Raw genomic sequence first — 17,147 nt, forward strand, 5'->3', positions numbered from 1 at the left:
TCCTGGACTTGACTATTTCCTTTCCCATGTGAGGGAAGTTTTCAACTATAATCTCTTCAAATATTTTCTCAGACCCTTTCTTTTTCTCCTTTTCTTCTGGGACCCCTATAATTCGAACATTGGTGCATTTAATGTTGTCCCAGAGGCCTCTGAGCCTGTCCTCAATTCTCTTCATTCTTTTTTCTTTATTCTGCTCCCCGGCACTTATTTCCACCATTTTATCTTCCAGCTCACTTATCTGTTCTTCTGCCTCAGTTATTCTGTTATTGATTCCTTCTAGAGTATTTTTAATTTCAGTAATTGTGTTGTTCAACACTGTTTGTTTGCTCTTTAGTTCTTCTAGATCCTTGTTAAATGTTTCTTGTATTTTCTCCATCTGTTTCTGAGATTTTGGATCATCTTTACTATCATTACTCTGAATTCTTTTTCAGGTAGGTTGCCTATTTCATCTTCATTTATTTGGTGTTGTAGGTTTTTACCTTACTTCTTCGTCTGTAACAATTTTGTTGTCGTTTAATTTTGTGTTTTGATGGGTGCTTCTGCGTTCCTGTCTTATTGGTTGTTTGGCCTGAGACACCCAGCACTGGAGTTTGCAGGCAGTTGGATAGAGCTGGGTCTTGGTGCTGAGATGAGGACCTCTGTGAGGCCTTACTCCAATTGATACTCCCTGGGGTCTGAGGTTCTCTGTTGGTCCAGCAGTTTGGACTCGGAGCTCCCACCACAGGAGCTCAGGCCTGACCTCTGGCCTGGGAACCAAGATCCCGCAAGCATGCGGCAGGCGAAGTAACGGTCACCCAAAAACACGGACATCCAAATCCCTGGAACTGCCTGGCTGGTGCACGGCAATGGGGACCCAGGGCTGCAGGAGGGGCAGGGCAGTGGCCTCAGGTGCACAGGGCAGCCTGGTGTTCTCAGAGTCAGAGCCAGGCCATTTGCACTGCCCGCGCTGCCCAGCGTGCCAGGGACTCCACCTGGGCCTGACAGGCCCGGATTCACGTCCAAGGTGGCTTCAGCTATTTTTAACTTATAGCCCATTTGCCAGTTTTCTTATACATATCAGTTAATTTTCAAGGTTCATGTAAGATCTACACTACATGTGTGGCTGCTCCATCTCTTAAGTCCTTGTCAGTCTAGATTTTCCTCTCCATCTCTCTTTTACGTCTTTGCAATTTATTTGTTGAAGAAGTGAGGTTCTTTGTCACGTAGAGTTTTCCACTTGGATTTTATTGGTTGCTCCCCTTACAGTAGTGTATAACATGTTTTTCTTTCCCCTGCATATCCTATTAATTAGCTTGTCCACCCCCACTTATATTTTGAGGTTCATGAGAATTTCTTGTCACCTGGTTTTCTTATGTTTATTGTGTATGACTTTGGTTTTGGCTCCTATTAATGGGGATATTCAAAATTGGGGAAGTAGGTTTTTTTTAATGGGAGTATTTCAACATTGCATCTTCTCATACAGTTTTCTTTTGCTGGAAAATTAGAAGTATTAAAATAAGATATAGAGTGAGCTATTTTGCATATTCTACTCTAGATACTTTTGTACCTCAATAAACAAACTGTGGTATATACATACAATGGAATATAATTCATCCATAAAAAGGAATGAAGTTATGATACATGCTACAACATGGATGTACCTTGAAAACATGCTAAGTGAAATAAGCCAGACACAGGTTAGCAGGTGCTGGAGTGATGCGGAGAATGCAGAGTTGTTGCTTACTGGTTATAGTTTCTCTTTGAGGTAATGAAAAAGTCTTGGAAATTAATAGTAATGATGGTTGCACAACGTCATATGTGTAATTAATACTACTGAATTACACATGTAAAAATGGTTAAAATGGCAATTTTTGTTATATATATTAATAATTTTTTTAAAAAGGATTAAAGTGATGGGAACTAAAAGGATATTATTACTTTGCTATCATCAACTTCCAATGAATCTAACAATTGTTTCATATAGTAGAATTTACACACCACATCACCTTCTTCCTGAAGGGGAATAAGGAAGACACTTGAACAGTATTTTTTTCTTTGACTTTGTCAGAACATGTAAGTCATAATTAATCCATGCTTATAGGCACTGAGGGCTACCTTACAGGGTGATGCCTTATATCCATATAGCACTTGGTAGTTTTCAGAAGCCTTTTATATATAGTGTTTAGTTTGGTCTTGTGATGATTCTGTATTACGTTTGACGGAATTTCACAGAGGTCTGCTTTTGGTTTCCAGGTCTGATAGAAGTCTGGATCATTCTGCTGGAGCAGCTCACAGCAGCTGTGTCTAACTGTCCACGTCAGCACCAACCCCCGACCTTGGATTTGCTCTTTGAGCTGTTGAGAGATGTTACCAAAACACCTGGTAAATATTTCTATGTCTGTCTTTCGAGGGAGTTTGTTATACATATAACTTTTTTCAGGAAGGTATTTGTATGAGTGTCTATTTCACTGATGTAACCGCAGAGAGCATAATAGATGCTTGATATATATATTTGTTGAACATTTAAGACATGTCCTTGTATTGTTTATGGGTTTCCCACCAGTCCATTTATAAGTAACGTGTGGTGGCCAGGTAGGCCAATGTGTAGAACCCCACTATATTCAGGCCAATGCTGTGGTATCAATGTCCCCTTGAGCCAGTTGGCTTTGCTCTGTTCTATGGTTACAGCCTTCCTCTGTGGCTGGGTCTCATATACTCCTGGCCCCAGGGCTGTCAGTAGGGCTTAACACGTCTACCACTGACATGAACCAACCACTCAAATGTATGAAGACAGCAACATCTTAATTGTATAAGGGTCGTAGGTGATTATATTTGGGAAAAGACATCTAGTGAGTTCCTGATAGTACAGGAAATGGCCTTTGGGAATTTATTTCTTGTTCTGAATTAGTCAAGGTTAGCATACTCATCAAATTTTCCCAAGATTGGAGAAATTTTTTATAGAAATTTTAGTTTTCACTAACAGAATCAGAACCACAAATGAAACCACTAGTTTAATTCTCGAGTAATAAGAGGAGTTTTGTATTCAGTATAAACTGATGAAGACTTGGTAAGTGATGGTTTTAAGATCCATAGCAAAGTTTATATCAGAATTTTTTTCAGGAACACCATTATAGCTACTCCTACACATTAAAAATTTAAAGACTTTCTATCCAAGAATAAGCAGGTATCTTATAGAATTAATTATATGCCACTATTTCTAAATCTGTTTTATTGGTCAGTATCATTTTCTACTACTAAGTGTGTATGAAGAGCATTTTAGCCCAATAATTCTACTCCTAGAAATCTATCAAAGGAAATTAACAGTAATGAAGATAACATTCTATATATAATGAATGTTTGATGAAGCATCTTGAATACCAAAATAATTATGAACACCCTAAATGGGTTAAATAAGTTATGGTAAAAGCATGTAAATATCTACAGGCATTAAAATGAATATCTGTGAATAATATTTAATGACATCAATAATTGTTTACAGGGCATTATGTTAAAATATATATATAGCGTGGAGTACAATCTCAACTTTATGAGAAGCATTTATACATATACACATCCACCCAAAGATAATACATTCAAAAAGTACTAGAACGAAATACATCAAAATATTATTTTCTTCTTCTTTATATTCTCATGTGTGTTCTGTGTTTATTATGAAAAGGATACCTTGCTTGTGTAGTCAGAATTTTAAAAATCCATCAACATTTCCACAAATATTTTTATTACAGTGTTGTTCATAAAGCAAAATATAGAAACATCTTAAATTTCCATCAGTAAGGAAATGGATAAGTAAACTAATGCATATACAGTTTGAATAGTTTGGAACAGTATGTGGTAATAAAAATGAGGAATATCTAATTTGCTGACACAGAATGATCTCACTGTTATGGGCAAGAAATCAACATGCAGACCAAGGTTTACCTTATCCCATTGATATAAAAGTAATTTAAAAAAACCTCTATTTCTCTGTTTCTTATAAATACATGTACTCTTAGTTTCATATAAATATACATAGAGTTCAAAGGGTGAACTTTTTCTTATATGTGTATATGTATTTGTATTGATCAAGTGATCAATTGAATTGATCAAGTGATACTTTAGCTTTATCAGTATTGTTTGAATTTTTAACGAGTATATTTACGTATTACGTAATTAAAATCATGCAGAAACAAAAAAGAAAAATGTCACCAAAGACCATATATTTCCCAATCAGTGGTAAATTCTTTTTCCTTGCTCCTTCTCAGAATGGGGAGCTCCTGCGAAAGAGGAAAGAGGTGGGAAGCTCTCTGCCGTCACTTGGTGCTGCCATTCTGTTGCAGGAGAGGTGCTAAGATCACAATTCTGATGCTGACCTTTCTTTTTCAGGACCAGGGTTTGGCATCTATGCAGTTGTTCACCTTCTCCTTCCTGTGATGTCCCTTTGGCTTCGCCGTAGCCATAAAGACCATTCTTACTGGGACGTGGCCTCTGCTAACTTCAAGCATGCCATTGGTCTGTCCTGTGAGCTGGTGGTGGAGCACATTCAGAGCTTCATCCACTCAGGTATCTATGGTGCCAGAGCAGCTCATGCTGAGTCGTTGTTTAGTAGACAGCAGCATTGTCTAGAAGTGCTTAGTAAACACCAGTGCATGATTTTTGTCCTGGGAATTATTAAAATAGAATTACATGGTTAGTGCCAGCCTTCTAATAGTAGGTTGTCAAGAAGAAAATTGGTACCCCTGTGTCCTCTACAAAATTATCAAACAGAATGCTTAAAATACATGTGTGACTAAAAATAAAACACCTAATGAGGTCTAGGATATCTGTGCATTAGGAGAGGGGAGGCAAGTTCAAGTATATAATAAATTAAAAAAGAAGAAATACCCCTCTAGGCTGGGGGGTAAGGGAGAGAGTGTATCCTATTGTCCTGCTGCATCTGGGGAGGCTAAATGGAAGAGGCAGGGTTTTAGAAAAGGCTCAGATTATGGGCAAGAGGTTACTTAACAGAGTAGCGGGGAAGTGGGGGGTCATATCTGTGGCACTTTGAAAAAGATTTGGAAGTGTGGGGTGGATAGTATGCTGAAGTCAGCAGACAGAGAGGGAGCTGTTATGTCAGCTGTGGTACCAGTGGAGCAGCATTTGTGAAATAGATACTTGCCATGGAAAGATCTGGAAATTTGGGAGCAGGAGGAATCTTGCTGCTAGCCCTAAAGGTTACAAAGAAAAGGGAAAAACAGAAGTTTAAGGGAAGAGGGGAGGTCAGAGGCTCCCTTGTTGGTGAGGTTAGAGAAACTCATGAGAACTTGACCCCAAGGAAGAGTCAAAAAGCAAAGATAAGAAATGGGGGTCTCCACTAAGCGTAGTAAGGACAATTTGCCCTGCAAAAAACACACCGATCGAGAAAGAAGAAAAATGGGTATTTCTACATGCAGGCACTAACTGCATCCCTAGTGGTAGAGTTTCTGTCCAGGTCCTGGCTTTGCACAGCTCAGGACCCTTGAGAATTCCGCTGGGAATTGGTTCTGTGGCATCGCAAGGACTTTGTGGAAAAGAACACTGGCGTATTCCTTGAACTGGGCAAACAGAATGTGATTTGGGGAGGTCTTATTTTCTTTAGTCTGGGGACAGCATGCAGACTGAAGCCAAACTGAAAAGGTTCAAGAAGTGGTAGTTGGTATGAGAAGATTTTTTGTTTACTAAGAGCATTTAACTCAATCTAATGCAACGATCAGCCGTAAGGAATGTTTGTTTTATCTTTCCCTTTAAGAATTAAAATTTTTTACTAGCTAGTATTCAGGCTGTATAATAGTATATGTTCTATTTTGCTTAAGCAGAGGAATTATATACTTTGAAAAGTGTACATCAACACATTAAAGTGAGCCACATGCATTTCATCTTGATATATCTAGAAATGGATGAAACAAGCTAAAATTAGGTAAAAACCAAGATAATTTTTGCTATAATGAGTGTTTTATTTTTGTTGTTATTGTTATGGCCATTTTTCTCATTGTTCTATTTCCCAGATCCTTGTATATTTTTTGTATCATTTAGCCTTTCCTCTTTTGCTGTAGTATAGATGCTGTCCAGCCCGTTCCTTTGCAATACCGCTGAGTGCAACCTTGCTTTGCTTTTCCTGCAGACATCAGGTACGAGAGCATGCTCAACACCATGCTGAAGGACCTCTTTGAGTTGCTGGTGGCGTGTGTGGCCAAGCCCACAGAAACCATCTCCCGAGTGGGCTGCTCCTGTATTAGGTGACATAAAGGTTCCCTGGCTCTCCACAAAACTGGAGTTTTTATTATGAAATCCAGGGGAATTAAATTCTTTGATGGTAGCAGTCTATACATAAAAATGACTGTGCTACTAACTCTTCATTTCATCCAGTCAGCAAATATTTATTGTGTAAGTCACTATACAGGGTGCTCTGCTGCCCAGAAAGTGATGTGACCAAGGTCCCTACCCGCAGGGAGCATACAACCTGTTCTAAAGGACAAAGAGAGTCATGGGAAAAGTGATAATAGGAAGGAGGAACTATAAATGCCATGAAAGGACGAGACGCCTGGGGAGTAGAGCAGTCAGCAAGACCTTTTGTAGTAATGATACTTGGTCAGATCTCCCAAGGTGGGTTAGCTTCCGCTAGGTGGCGACTTTGTAAGCAGAAGAACAACATGAACACATACATGGAGATAAGAGTTACAAGTGACAAGAGGGTTTTATCTTGTTATGTGTAGAGGAGTAGTGGCAAATTGGGCTGGAATGGGGAAATTAGTATAGACTATATACATGCAAGCCTAAGTTTAAACATCGGCCTATTTGTAGTGGGGATCCATTGATTTTTTTTTTTTTTACATTAAATGGGTTAGGAAATAGTATTAGGACAATGGCATACCAGATGGGCCGAAGGCGAGAGTGACAAAAGACAGCAAGACTTGTAAGGGAACTATAGACTAAATCTAGGCACGCGTCTGGAAGGACCTACCTACCTTTTGTGACAATAAAATATATGAATTCAAGACTTCTTTTTTCTCCTGGCAGGTACGTCCTCGTGACAGCGGGCCCCGTGTTCACGGAGGAGATGTGGAGGCTGGCTTGCTGTGCCCTGCAGGACGCCTTCTCGGCCACGCTCAAGCCGGTGAAGGTAAGTCACTCAGAGGAGAGACCAGGGCACCTCCAGCCTTCCTGGTGATCCTCAAGTTGGGTCGCCTGGACTCCGCCTCCCTCCTTGTAGCAGGCAGTCTCACTTGGTGGGAACAAGGTAGCTGGATCAGTACTTTGTCCCAGACCCAGTGACAGTGGCAGATCAAAGACAGGGCCTGGAGCCATGAACTCAGGTGCACCCAGTGAACGACTGCTGTGTTTCTCCCCAGGATCTGCTGGGCTGCTTCCACAGCGGCACCGAGAGCTTCAGCGGGGAAGGCTGCCAGGTGAGGGTGGCGGCGCCGTCCTCCTCCCCCAGTGCTGAGGCCGAGTACTGGCGCATCCGAGCCATGGCTCAGCAGGTAAGGATGGGGTTTTGGATCCCAGGGTCTCTGGAAGCTTGAGCTATTGCTAGGGGTCGTTTCTGCAGGCCGTGCATCACCACACTGCCTTTCATTCCTGTAGGGACATAGGTGTCCTGGCTCTGAGCTCTAGCCAGTGCTGTTCTTTTCCAGAAATCACTTGAACCTAGTCAACAGCGTCATGGTCCTCTCACCATTTCTAGCTTGTTGCGTCCTGCAATGCCCTGATCAAATAGGGTCCTTTTCCACCCGGCCGCTGCACTCCATACATAACTTGACTTGCACTACTTATGTTATAAATAGTTACTGAAATACTATTGTTAATGCTAGACTATGAGTGTCTAAAAATGGTAAACTTATTTTTTTTTCCTGTATCTCCCATACACAGCAAGGAGCTTAACATTTACAAGTTGTTTAATAAATTTGAGTTGAATGTTAACTAACCAGTAAAATTAAGATGTACTTATCCGTGCAGGAATCACCATGTACCAATGACTTCTGACACATGGCAGAAGTCACAAAAGTTGGTTGTAAGCTGATGATGAGTCAGGAGCAGAGAACATATTCTGTATATTGGTAGTCCTAGAGCAGGGCAGATGGAAGGCACTTATTAAATATTTCTTGAATCAATGAATCACTAAATTACAGAAGTCCTTAATAGAATTTCCCCTTAGCACACTGATAACCCAGGATTCCGTAGCAACAAAAAGAACTCAGTCACGTTCACCATATTAGTCGAGAAGTTTCCTGCCAGGTCTGGCTTCTGAAGCACTTTCCCCAGCTCTCCTCAGAGAGTGGGGCAAGAACCTCCCACCTTCAACTACTCACATCTGCTGAGCACATTCCTAACATCGCGGACACGGGTTCTAGCCAGGAACCATAACAGAGAAGGCAAGAGGGTGGTCCTTCTCTGAAGGGGTGGCCTCTCTAAGTAGAAAGCCTTCACAGCTGACTAGAGGAGGAATTTCCCCATGTGCAGCCAGCAGTCTTTCGACGCACAGCAAGAATATGAAAATGGAATCCTGTTCTGAAAGAGTTAGTGGAGAAGAACAGCAGAAAACAGTTAGCGAATCTTTCATTTCTTCATATTACTTTCTTCTTCAGTCCCAAACCTTCTCCCATATTTACTCTTCAGATAACCCAGTATTCAATGATCTGATAATTTAACAAGATTTGGAAAGAAAAAATTCCTTAAGAATACTCGGGTTTCCAAAGGGAAGTAGTGAAGGTATATTAAATAATGTCAAATGAAATCATTTGGATCAGAATCCGAGAAGTGGCTACTGTTTTCTAAGTCACTTCTCCTATTGGCTGTTAATAGAGCAGCATGGCCACAGCAGCAGCCCTGACAGGAGAAGCCCCAATTAGTTTCCTGTTCCTGCGTGGTTTAGAATATGTACCAAACGGACGTCTAAAGCAGAGAAGACCTCTTACAAACATAGCCCCTTTTTATTTACTCTTAACAACATTAAATGTCAGTCCTTGCTATTTGGAGTGTAATGACTTGTCTCGTGGCAGAAGCAGTAGTGTTATTACTATTCGTGCCAGCAGCTAACTTTTATTGAGTACTTACTCTTCTGTTCTAATGCTTTGCATATGTCAGTACACACACATTAATTCATTTAATTCTCTCAACAAACATACCAGTAGGAAATCATTACCAACCTCATTTTAAAGGTGAAAGAATGAGTAGAAAGAGTGAGCCACTTGCCGAAGGCCATCCAGCTGAGCCCTGGAGGAGGCAGGTCGAGGACGGTGGCGCTCTGACCTGTACCTTTGTATACGTGTGCAGGTGTTTATGTTGGACACCCAGAGCTCCCCAAAGACTCCAAACAACTTTGATCATGCTCAGTCCTGTCAGCTCATTATTGAACTGCCTCCTGATGAGAAGCCAAATGGACACACCAAGAAAAGGTAAGCAGCTAAGCGCTTATAAATAGAAAAGTTCGTTTATCCCCAGCTCCTGCTCATTGTAATTCAGGCTTCAGCCAAGAATACTGAAAATGGTTGTGGAGTCACTTAGCAAAAACTTGCCAGCATTTTAACCAAATCTCCCACATTTCACATGTGTTCGTTGGCTAGGGCTGCCGTAACAAAGTACACAGACTGGGTGGCTTAAACAACAGGAAATGAATTTCTCACAGTTCCAGAGCCCAGAAGTCCAAGATCAGGGTGTCAGCCATGTTGGATTCTTCTGAGGCCTCCCTCCTCGGCTTCTAGATGAACGTCCGTTCCCTGTGTCTTTGCATGGTCTTTCCTCTGTATATCTTTGTGCAAATTTCCTCCTCTTAGGAGGACACCAGTCATATTGGATTAAGGCCCATCCTAATGCCCTCGTTAACCCAATTATTTCTTTAAAGACCCTTTTTCCAGGTATGCATTCTGTGATACTATGGATTAGGACTTCCGTGTATGAATTTGCCAGGGGCGGGGCACAACTCACTGTATCTATAGCATCGTACATATCATAATCCTTTTTAAAAAATAATATGAGCTCTGATTCATATTGTTTCAGTGAGAAATACATCATTAACTTCTCATGAGCAGTACAGCTGTTAGGATCCAGAAAGCTCAGTGCATGCCACAGGAAACTTGCTCTTTCTAAATACTATCATCCTGCCAAAAAAACATTGTTCCTAGAGTTTAAGATGAAGCCAGTGACTGAAAGTTCCCATTTTAAAACTTCTGACACACTAATAATAATGATGATAAGTATTTGAGTTCAATAGATGAAGTACAGGGAGTAGGTAATCCACTTTCACTTGTGCATGAGGAAACATTCAGGGAGACTGCGAAGCAGGGGAGCTGGAATCAAAACCAGGTCTAGCTGAGCACAATGCCTGTGTCCTTTACCATTTCCATGTTAGGGAGAGAGTGTGAATTTTCCAAAAGTTACCAGGTAGCATAGCAGTTTGATTAATAGACCTATTTGGGTGAAATTTCCAGGTGCTAACTTTTTTTAGTCAACTGTGTGTGGTACATACAGAAGACTATGTGGAAGGTTCAAAGGTTATCAAGCATGAATAAAAAGTGAACTAACTATGAACCTGCCACTGCACTTCAGAAGTAGACCTTTACCGATATCCCACGTATTCCTCCCAGTTCTGTGCCCTGCTTCCCTCCACTGCCGATCACGCAAAAGTGTTGGGCATTTTTATCTATTCTGCATACCGATGACTGTGCATTCCTTTCCACAGCTTTAAGCGTTGATCTACTTTCAAATTTCAGTTCTTACCTGTTTTCCTTTTTTTTATATATTTCTAGTCCCTTCAGCCAATTATTCCTACTAAAACAATTTTTGAAGTAAAAGGAGAAAAAGGGGGAGAGGAATAATAAGCTGAATTCACATTATAAATAAAACAGGAAAAATAGGATCACCTAATATTCCTCTGTTACTGGTTTAACGGTTTTAAAAGGTTAAGATTTAAAAATTTATCACAATGGTTCCTCAGTTTACTTAGTGCTTTCAATAGACAATTACCCCCTCAATGAAATTCAGTAAAACAGGAAAAGCACACATTCTTTAGTAGAAGCCACTACGCCTTAAAACATCCTCTAAAATTCTTTAAGTATTTTGCGTTGTTGGATTTCACTCATTCACAGGGGCAATTCTTAGCACAGAAGGTAGGAGAAGATGAGTTAGACGTAAGAAAAGTTTGTGCATCTGCTGGTTAGGTGCGTCCTCAGAGGTCCACATTAAAATCACCCATGGGGAAAAAAAGACTGGAACTAAAACCAGATTGCAACATTTAAGTAAAGAGAAATCTGGGTTTGCTTGTTTGTTTTAACATCTTTATCGGAGTATAATTGCTTTACAATGGTGTGTTAGTTTCTGCTTTGTAACAAAGTGAATCAATCAGCTATACATATACGTATGTTCCCATCTCTTCCCTCTTGCGTCTCCCTCCCTATCCCACCCCTCTAGGTGGTCACACACTGAGCTGATCTCCCTGTGTTATGCGGCTGCTTCCCACTAGCTATCTATTTTACCTTCTCCCTCCTCATATCCTAATGAAACTTAAAAGCTTTTGCACAGCAAAGGACACCATAAACAAGACCAAAAGGGAACCCTCAGAATGGGAGAAAATATTTGCAAATGAAGCAACTGACAAAGGATTAATCTCCAAACTTTACAAGCAGCTCATGCAGCTCAATATCAAAAAAACAAACAACCCAATCCAAAAATGGGCAGAAGAACTAAATAGACATCTCTCCAAAGAAGATATACAGATTGCCAACAAACACATGAAAGAATGCTCAACAACATTAGAGAAATGCAAATCAGAACTACAATGAGATATCATCTCACACCAGTCAGAATGGCCATCATCAAAAAATCTAGAAACAATAAATGCTGGAGAGGGTGTGGAGAAAAGGGAACCCTCTTGCACTGTTGGTGGGAATGTAAATTGATACAGCCACTGTGGAGAACAGTATGGAGGTTCCTTAAAAAACTAAAAAATAGAACTACCATACGACCCAGCAATCCCACTACTGGGCATATACCCAGAGAAAACCATAATTCAAAAAGAGTCATGTACCACAGTGTTCACTGCAGTTCTATTTACAGTAGCCAGGACATGGAAGCAACCTAAGTGTCCATCACTTCTGAAGGTTGTGCTTCCTACTTCAGGAGTCCAGGCTGCCAGCAGGATGGGGTTGAAGTGTCAGAGCCACTGCTCAAGGAGACCCTTTCTTCCAGGCACCTGCACTCGGAACTAATCTGTTTTTTGTTATTTTGGTTTGTTTTGAATGCTTCTCTCAGCATACGTTTGCCCTGGGACAAGAAGATGAGAAAGGCACTGCCCTGTCCCTTGAAGATTTATAGTATAGTGTGGAGGCCAGCCCAGTGATAAGTGACAGGATTTCCCTTCTTAGTTAGGGTCCTGTAGTTGTGGACATGAAGCACTAGACCAAATTGGTGGCTTTCACAGCCTGCTTCTTCAAAGGAGTGCATATTCAGGTCTCCTAATACCTCAAATAACTTCTATGGTGGGGGAATTAGGAGGGGTTGGGGAGTTACCATTTAATGGGTTCAGAGTTTCTGTTTGTGATGATGAAAAAGTTCTAGAAATAGATAGTAGTGATGGTTACACAACATTGTGCATGTACTTAATGCTACTGAATTGAACTTTTAAAAATGGTTAAAATGGTAACATCAGGTTATATATATTTTACCACAAGAAAGTTGCTTAAGTGATATGTTAGAAGGGGTTACTCTTTGTGAGTGACAGCTCTTTGTACATACTCCATTTTTGCCGAAAGTACGATGTTTTCTTTGAGATACCACTACACAAAGGTCAAGGTCAACCTTTAAAAAATGTATGGGAGGATTTTTGTTCTTTTTTTGCTAGTTAAAAGTTTTTTCTCCTAGTTATAAAATAATTTTTAAATTCGTGGTCTTAAAAAATGGTACAAATGAACTTATTTACAAAACAGAAATAGAGTCACAGATGTAGAAAACAAACTAATGGTTACCAGGGGGGAAAGGGAGGGGGGAGAGAGAGATTGGGATTGACATATACACACTACTATATATAAAATAAATAACTAATAAGGACCTACTATATAGCACAGGGAACTCAATACTCTGTAATGGCCTATATGGGAAAAGAATCTTAAAAGGAGATATAGGTATATATGTAATATGTATGAGATATAGTAACTGATGCACTTTGCTGTACACCTGAAACTAACATGACATTGTAAATCAACTATACTCCAATAAAAAAAATTTTTTTAAGTATTAATGTAACAGTTGGACTTTTGAAATCTGTAGTATGAATGAGTTGTAATTTTGTCATTATCCAGTTATGGGAATTAGTTTGCAACATCATGGCATAAGCTATTTTTGTGAAATTCTAAGAGCAGTGAAAAGAATGGGAAACCATAAACCCAAAACCACATTGGTGGATTAAAATGTTGGAATTGGAATTGAGAGTGTACAGGAATCCAGCCAAACAAAAGGGGCTGGATCACCAAAATGTGAGCATTCACTTCTAATGTTGCCTTATCAGGGCTCTGCCCTGATTGATTAGGAAGTTGTCATGACTGGCAGGTTGCACCTGCTTCTCAACCAGGAGATCTGGCCAGATGTCTAGGGAGCATTCACCCTCTCCCACCTCCCCCAAATGCACATCCAAGGCCCACAAACAAGTCCCACGTCTGTGCTGGCAGAAAAGGATGCAGAAAGGAATTAGCCTGTGCAGAGGGAATGCTGTTTTCTCTCCTAGGTTTGTTTTAGAAGGCTGCAAATTAAATTATCAATTTCTTTCTTTGAAAATATTAGCCCCATAATACCTCTAAAGTTAAAAAACTTTTCAGTGTTTAGACCTTCTCTATCTCCCACACTGGAAGCACTAAAGCTTTTATACATATGTACCTAAAGCATTAACATTCTTAATCCTGGAAAACTGGTTTGGTGCCTATAAACCAACTTCAATAAGATTCTAAAAGCTTTGGGTTTGAAGATGGTGGAGTAGAAGGACATGAGCTCACCCCTTCTTATGGGAAAACCAAAATCACAACTAACTGCTGAACAAACCACTGACAAATAAATGCTGGAACCTACCAAAAAAGACACCCTACATCCAAAGAAGAAGCCACAATGAGACAGTAGGAGGGGCACAATCATGATAAAATCAAACCCCATACACACCAGGTGGGCAGCCCACAAACTGAAAAACAATTATACCACAGAAGTTCTCGCACAGGAATGAAAGGTTTGAGGTCCACATCAGGCTCCCCAGCCTGGGGGTCTGGAGGAGGAGCCCCCAGAGAATCTGGCTTTGAAGGCCAGCGGGGTTTGATCGCAGGAATTCCACAGGACTGGGGGAGACAAACTCCACTCTTGGAGGACGCACACAGGGCTCATGCACAGTACCCAGGGAAAAAAGCAGAGACCTCATGAGAGACTGGCCAGACTTACCTGCTAGTATCAGAGGGTCTCCTGCAGAGTTGGGGGTGGGGGGTGGCTGTTGCTCACTGCAGGGACAAGGACACTGGTGGCGGCAGTTCTGGTGAATATTCATTGGCGTGAGCACTCTTGGAGGCTGCCATTTTCTCACCAAGACCTGGCCCCACGCAACAGCCTGTAGGCTCCAGTGCTGGGATGCCTCAGGCCAAACAACCAACAGGGAAGGAACACAGCCCCACCCATCAGCAGGCAGGCTGCTTAAAGTCTTCCTGAATAAATAGCTGCCTGATAAACACACCCCCTGACATGGTCCTGCCCACCAGAGGGAAAAGATCCAGTTCCACCCACCAGTGGACAGGTACCAGTCCCTCCCACCAGGAAGCCTGCACAGGTCTCTTAGACAGCCTCATCCACCAGGGGGCAGACAGCAGAAGCAAGAAGGACTACAACCCTGCAGCCTGTGAATGGAAACTGCAATCACAGAAAGTCAGACAAAATGATATGGCAGAGGAGTATGTCCCAGATGAAAGAACAAGATAAAACCCCAGAAGAACAACTAAGTGAAGTGGAGCTAGTCAATCTGCCTAAAAAAGAATTCAGAGTAATGATAGTAAAGATGTCCAAGATCTTGAAAAAAAGAATAGAGGCACAGATCGAGTAGATACAAGAAACAAAGACCTAGAAGAACTAAAAAACAAACAAACAATATAATAACTGAAATGAAAAATACACTAGAAGGAATCAATAGTAGAATAACTGATGCAGAAGAACAGATAAGTGAGCTGGAATACAGAATGATAGAAATCACTGCTGTGGAACAGAATAAAGAAAAAAAAATGAAAAGACAGGAGGACAGCCTAAGAGACCTCTGGGTCAACATTAAATGTACCAACATTCACATTATAGGGGCCCCAGAAGGAGAAGAGAAAGGACCTAAGAAAATATTTGAAGAGATAAGCTAAACACTTCCCTAACATGGGAAAAGAAACAGTCACCCAAGTCCAGAAAATGCAGAGTTCCAGGCAGGATAAACACAAGGAGAAACACACTGAGACACATAGTAATCAAACTGACAAAAATTAAAGATAAAGAAAAAATATTAAAAGCAAAAATGGAAAAGAAACAACCTACAAGGGAATTCCCATAAGGTTATCAGCTGATTTCTCAGCAGAAACTCTGCAGGCCAGAAGGGAGTGGGATTATATATTTAAAGTGATGGAAGGGAAAAACCTATGACCAAGAATATTCTACCCAGTGAGGCTCTCATTCAAGTTTGTCAGAGAAATCAAAAGCTTTACAGACAAGCAAAAGCTAAGAGAATTCACCACCACCAGACCAGCTTTGCAACAAATGCTAAAGGAACTTCTCTAAGCAGAAAAGAAAAAGCCACAACTAGAAACAAGAAAATTATGAATGGAAAAGTTCACTGGTAAAGGCAAACATACAGTAAAAATAGGAAATAATCTGCACACAAATATGATATGAAAACCAGCAATTGTGAGAAGACGAGATCACAAATGCAGGATATTGGAAATGCATTTGAAATTAAAAGAACAGCAACTTAAAACAATCTTGCTTTTATATAGATTTCTATATCAAAAACCTCATGGTAACTGCAAACCGAAAATCTACAGTAGATTCACACACCAAAAAAAAAAGTAATTCAAACACAACACTAAAGTTAGTCATCAAATCACAAGAGAACAAAAGAGGAAGGGAAGAAAAAGCACGTACAAAAACAAATTCAAAACAATTAAAATGGCAATAAGAATATACGTATCAATAATTACTTTAAATGTAAATGGATTAAATGCTCCAACCAAAAGACACGGACTGGCTGAATGGATACAAAAGCAACACGTGTATATATGTTGTCTACAGGAGACCCACTTCAGATCTAGGAACACATAGAGACTGAAAGTGAGTGAATGGCAAAATGTATTCCATGCAAATGGAAATCAAAAGAAAGCTGGAGTAGCAATATTTATATAAGACAAAACAGACTTTAAAGATTGTTACAAGGAACAAAGAAGGACACTACATAATGATCAAGGGATCAATCCAAGAAGATATAACAATGGCAAATATATATGTGCCCAACATAGTATCTGCCTTATATATTGAGGTGCTCCTAACAGCCATAAGAGAAATCAACAGTAACATAATAATAGTGGGGGACTTTAACATCCCACTTACATCGATGGACAGATCATCCAGACAGAAAATAAATAAGGGAACACAGGCTTCAAACAACACATTAAACCACAAGGATTTAACTAATATTTATAGAGCATTCCATCCAAAAGCAGCAGAATGCACATTCTTTTCAAGTGCACATGGAACATTCTCCAGGATTGATCACATGCTGGGCCACAAAGAGAGCCTTGGTAAATTTAAGAAAATTGAAATCATATCAAGCATCTTTTCCAACCACAATGCTATGAGATTAGAAATCAACTACAAGAAGAAAACTGTAAAAAACACAAACACATAGAGGCTAAACGATATGCTACTAAACAACAAATGGATCACTGAAGAAATCAAAGAGGAAATCAAAAAAGACCTAGAGACGAATGAAAATGAAAGCATGATAATCTAAAACCTATGGGATGCAGCAAAACAAGTTCTAACAGGGAAGTTTATAGCAATACAATCTTACGTCAGGAAACAAAAATCTCAAATAAACAACCTAACCTTACACTTAAAGCACCTAGAGAAACAACAAAAAAACCCCAAAGTTAGTAGAAGGAAAGACA

The 17,147-nt window shown here is 40.2% G+C and overlaps 1 protein-coding gene across 1 annotated transcript in view; it reads left to right on the plus strand.

The window, feature by feature from the left end:
* Positions 1-17,147, plus strand: part of ARFGEF3 (ARFGEF family member 3) — a gene marked incomplete at its 5' end in the record, with an annotated part of 182,678 nt that overhangs the window by 157,803 nt on the left and 7,728 nt on the right. The window contains 6 exons of the mRNA XM_082669258.1: positions 2,233-2,361; positions 4,363-4,539; positions 6,116-6,230; positions 7,012-7,114; positions 7,344-7,475; positions 9,268-9,389. Coding sequence (XP_082525384.1) covers positions 2,233-2,361; positions 4,363-4,539; positions 6,116-6,230; positions 7,012-7,114; positions 7,344-7,475; positions 9,268-9,389 — 778 coding nt within the window. The remainder of the gene's footprint in view (positions 1-2,232; positions 2,362-4,362; positions 4,540-6,115; positions 6,231-7,011; positions 7,115-7,343; positions 7,476-9,267; positions 9,390-17,147) is intronic.

The sequence above is a fragment of the Grampus griseus genome (assembly GCF_964374135.1).
Source record: "Grampus griseus genome assembly, chromosome: 13".
NCBI classification, from domain to species: domain Eukaryota; kingdom Metazoa; phylum Chordata; class Mammalia; order Artiodactyla; family Delphinidae; genus Grampus; species Grampus griseus.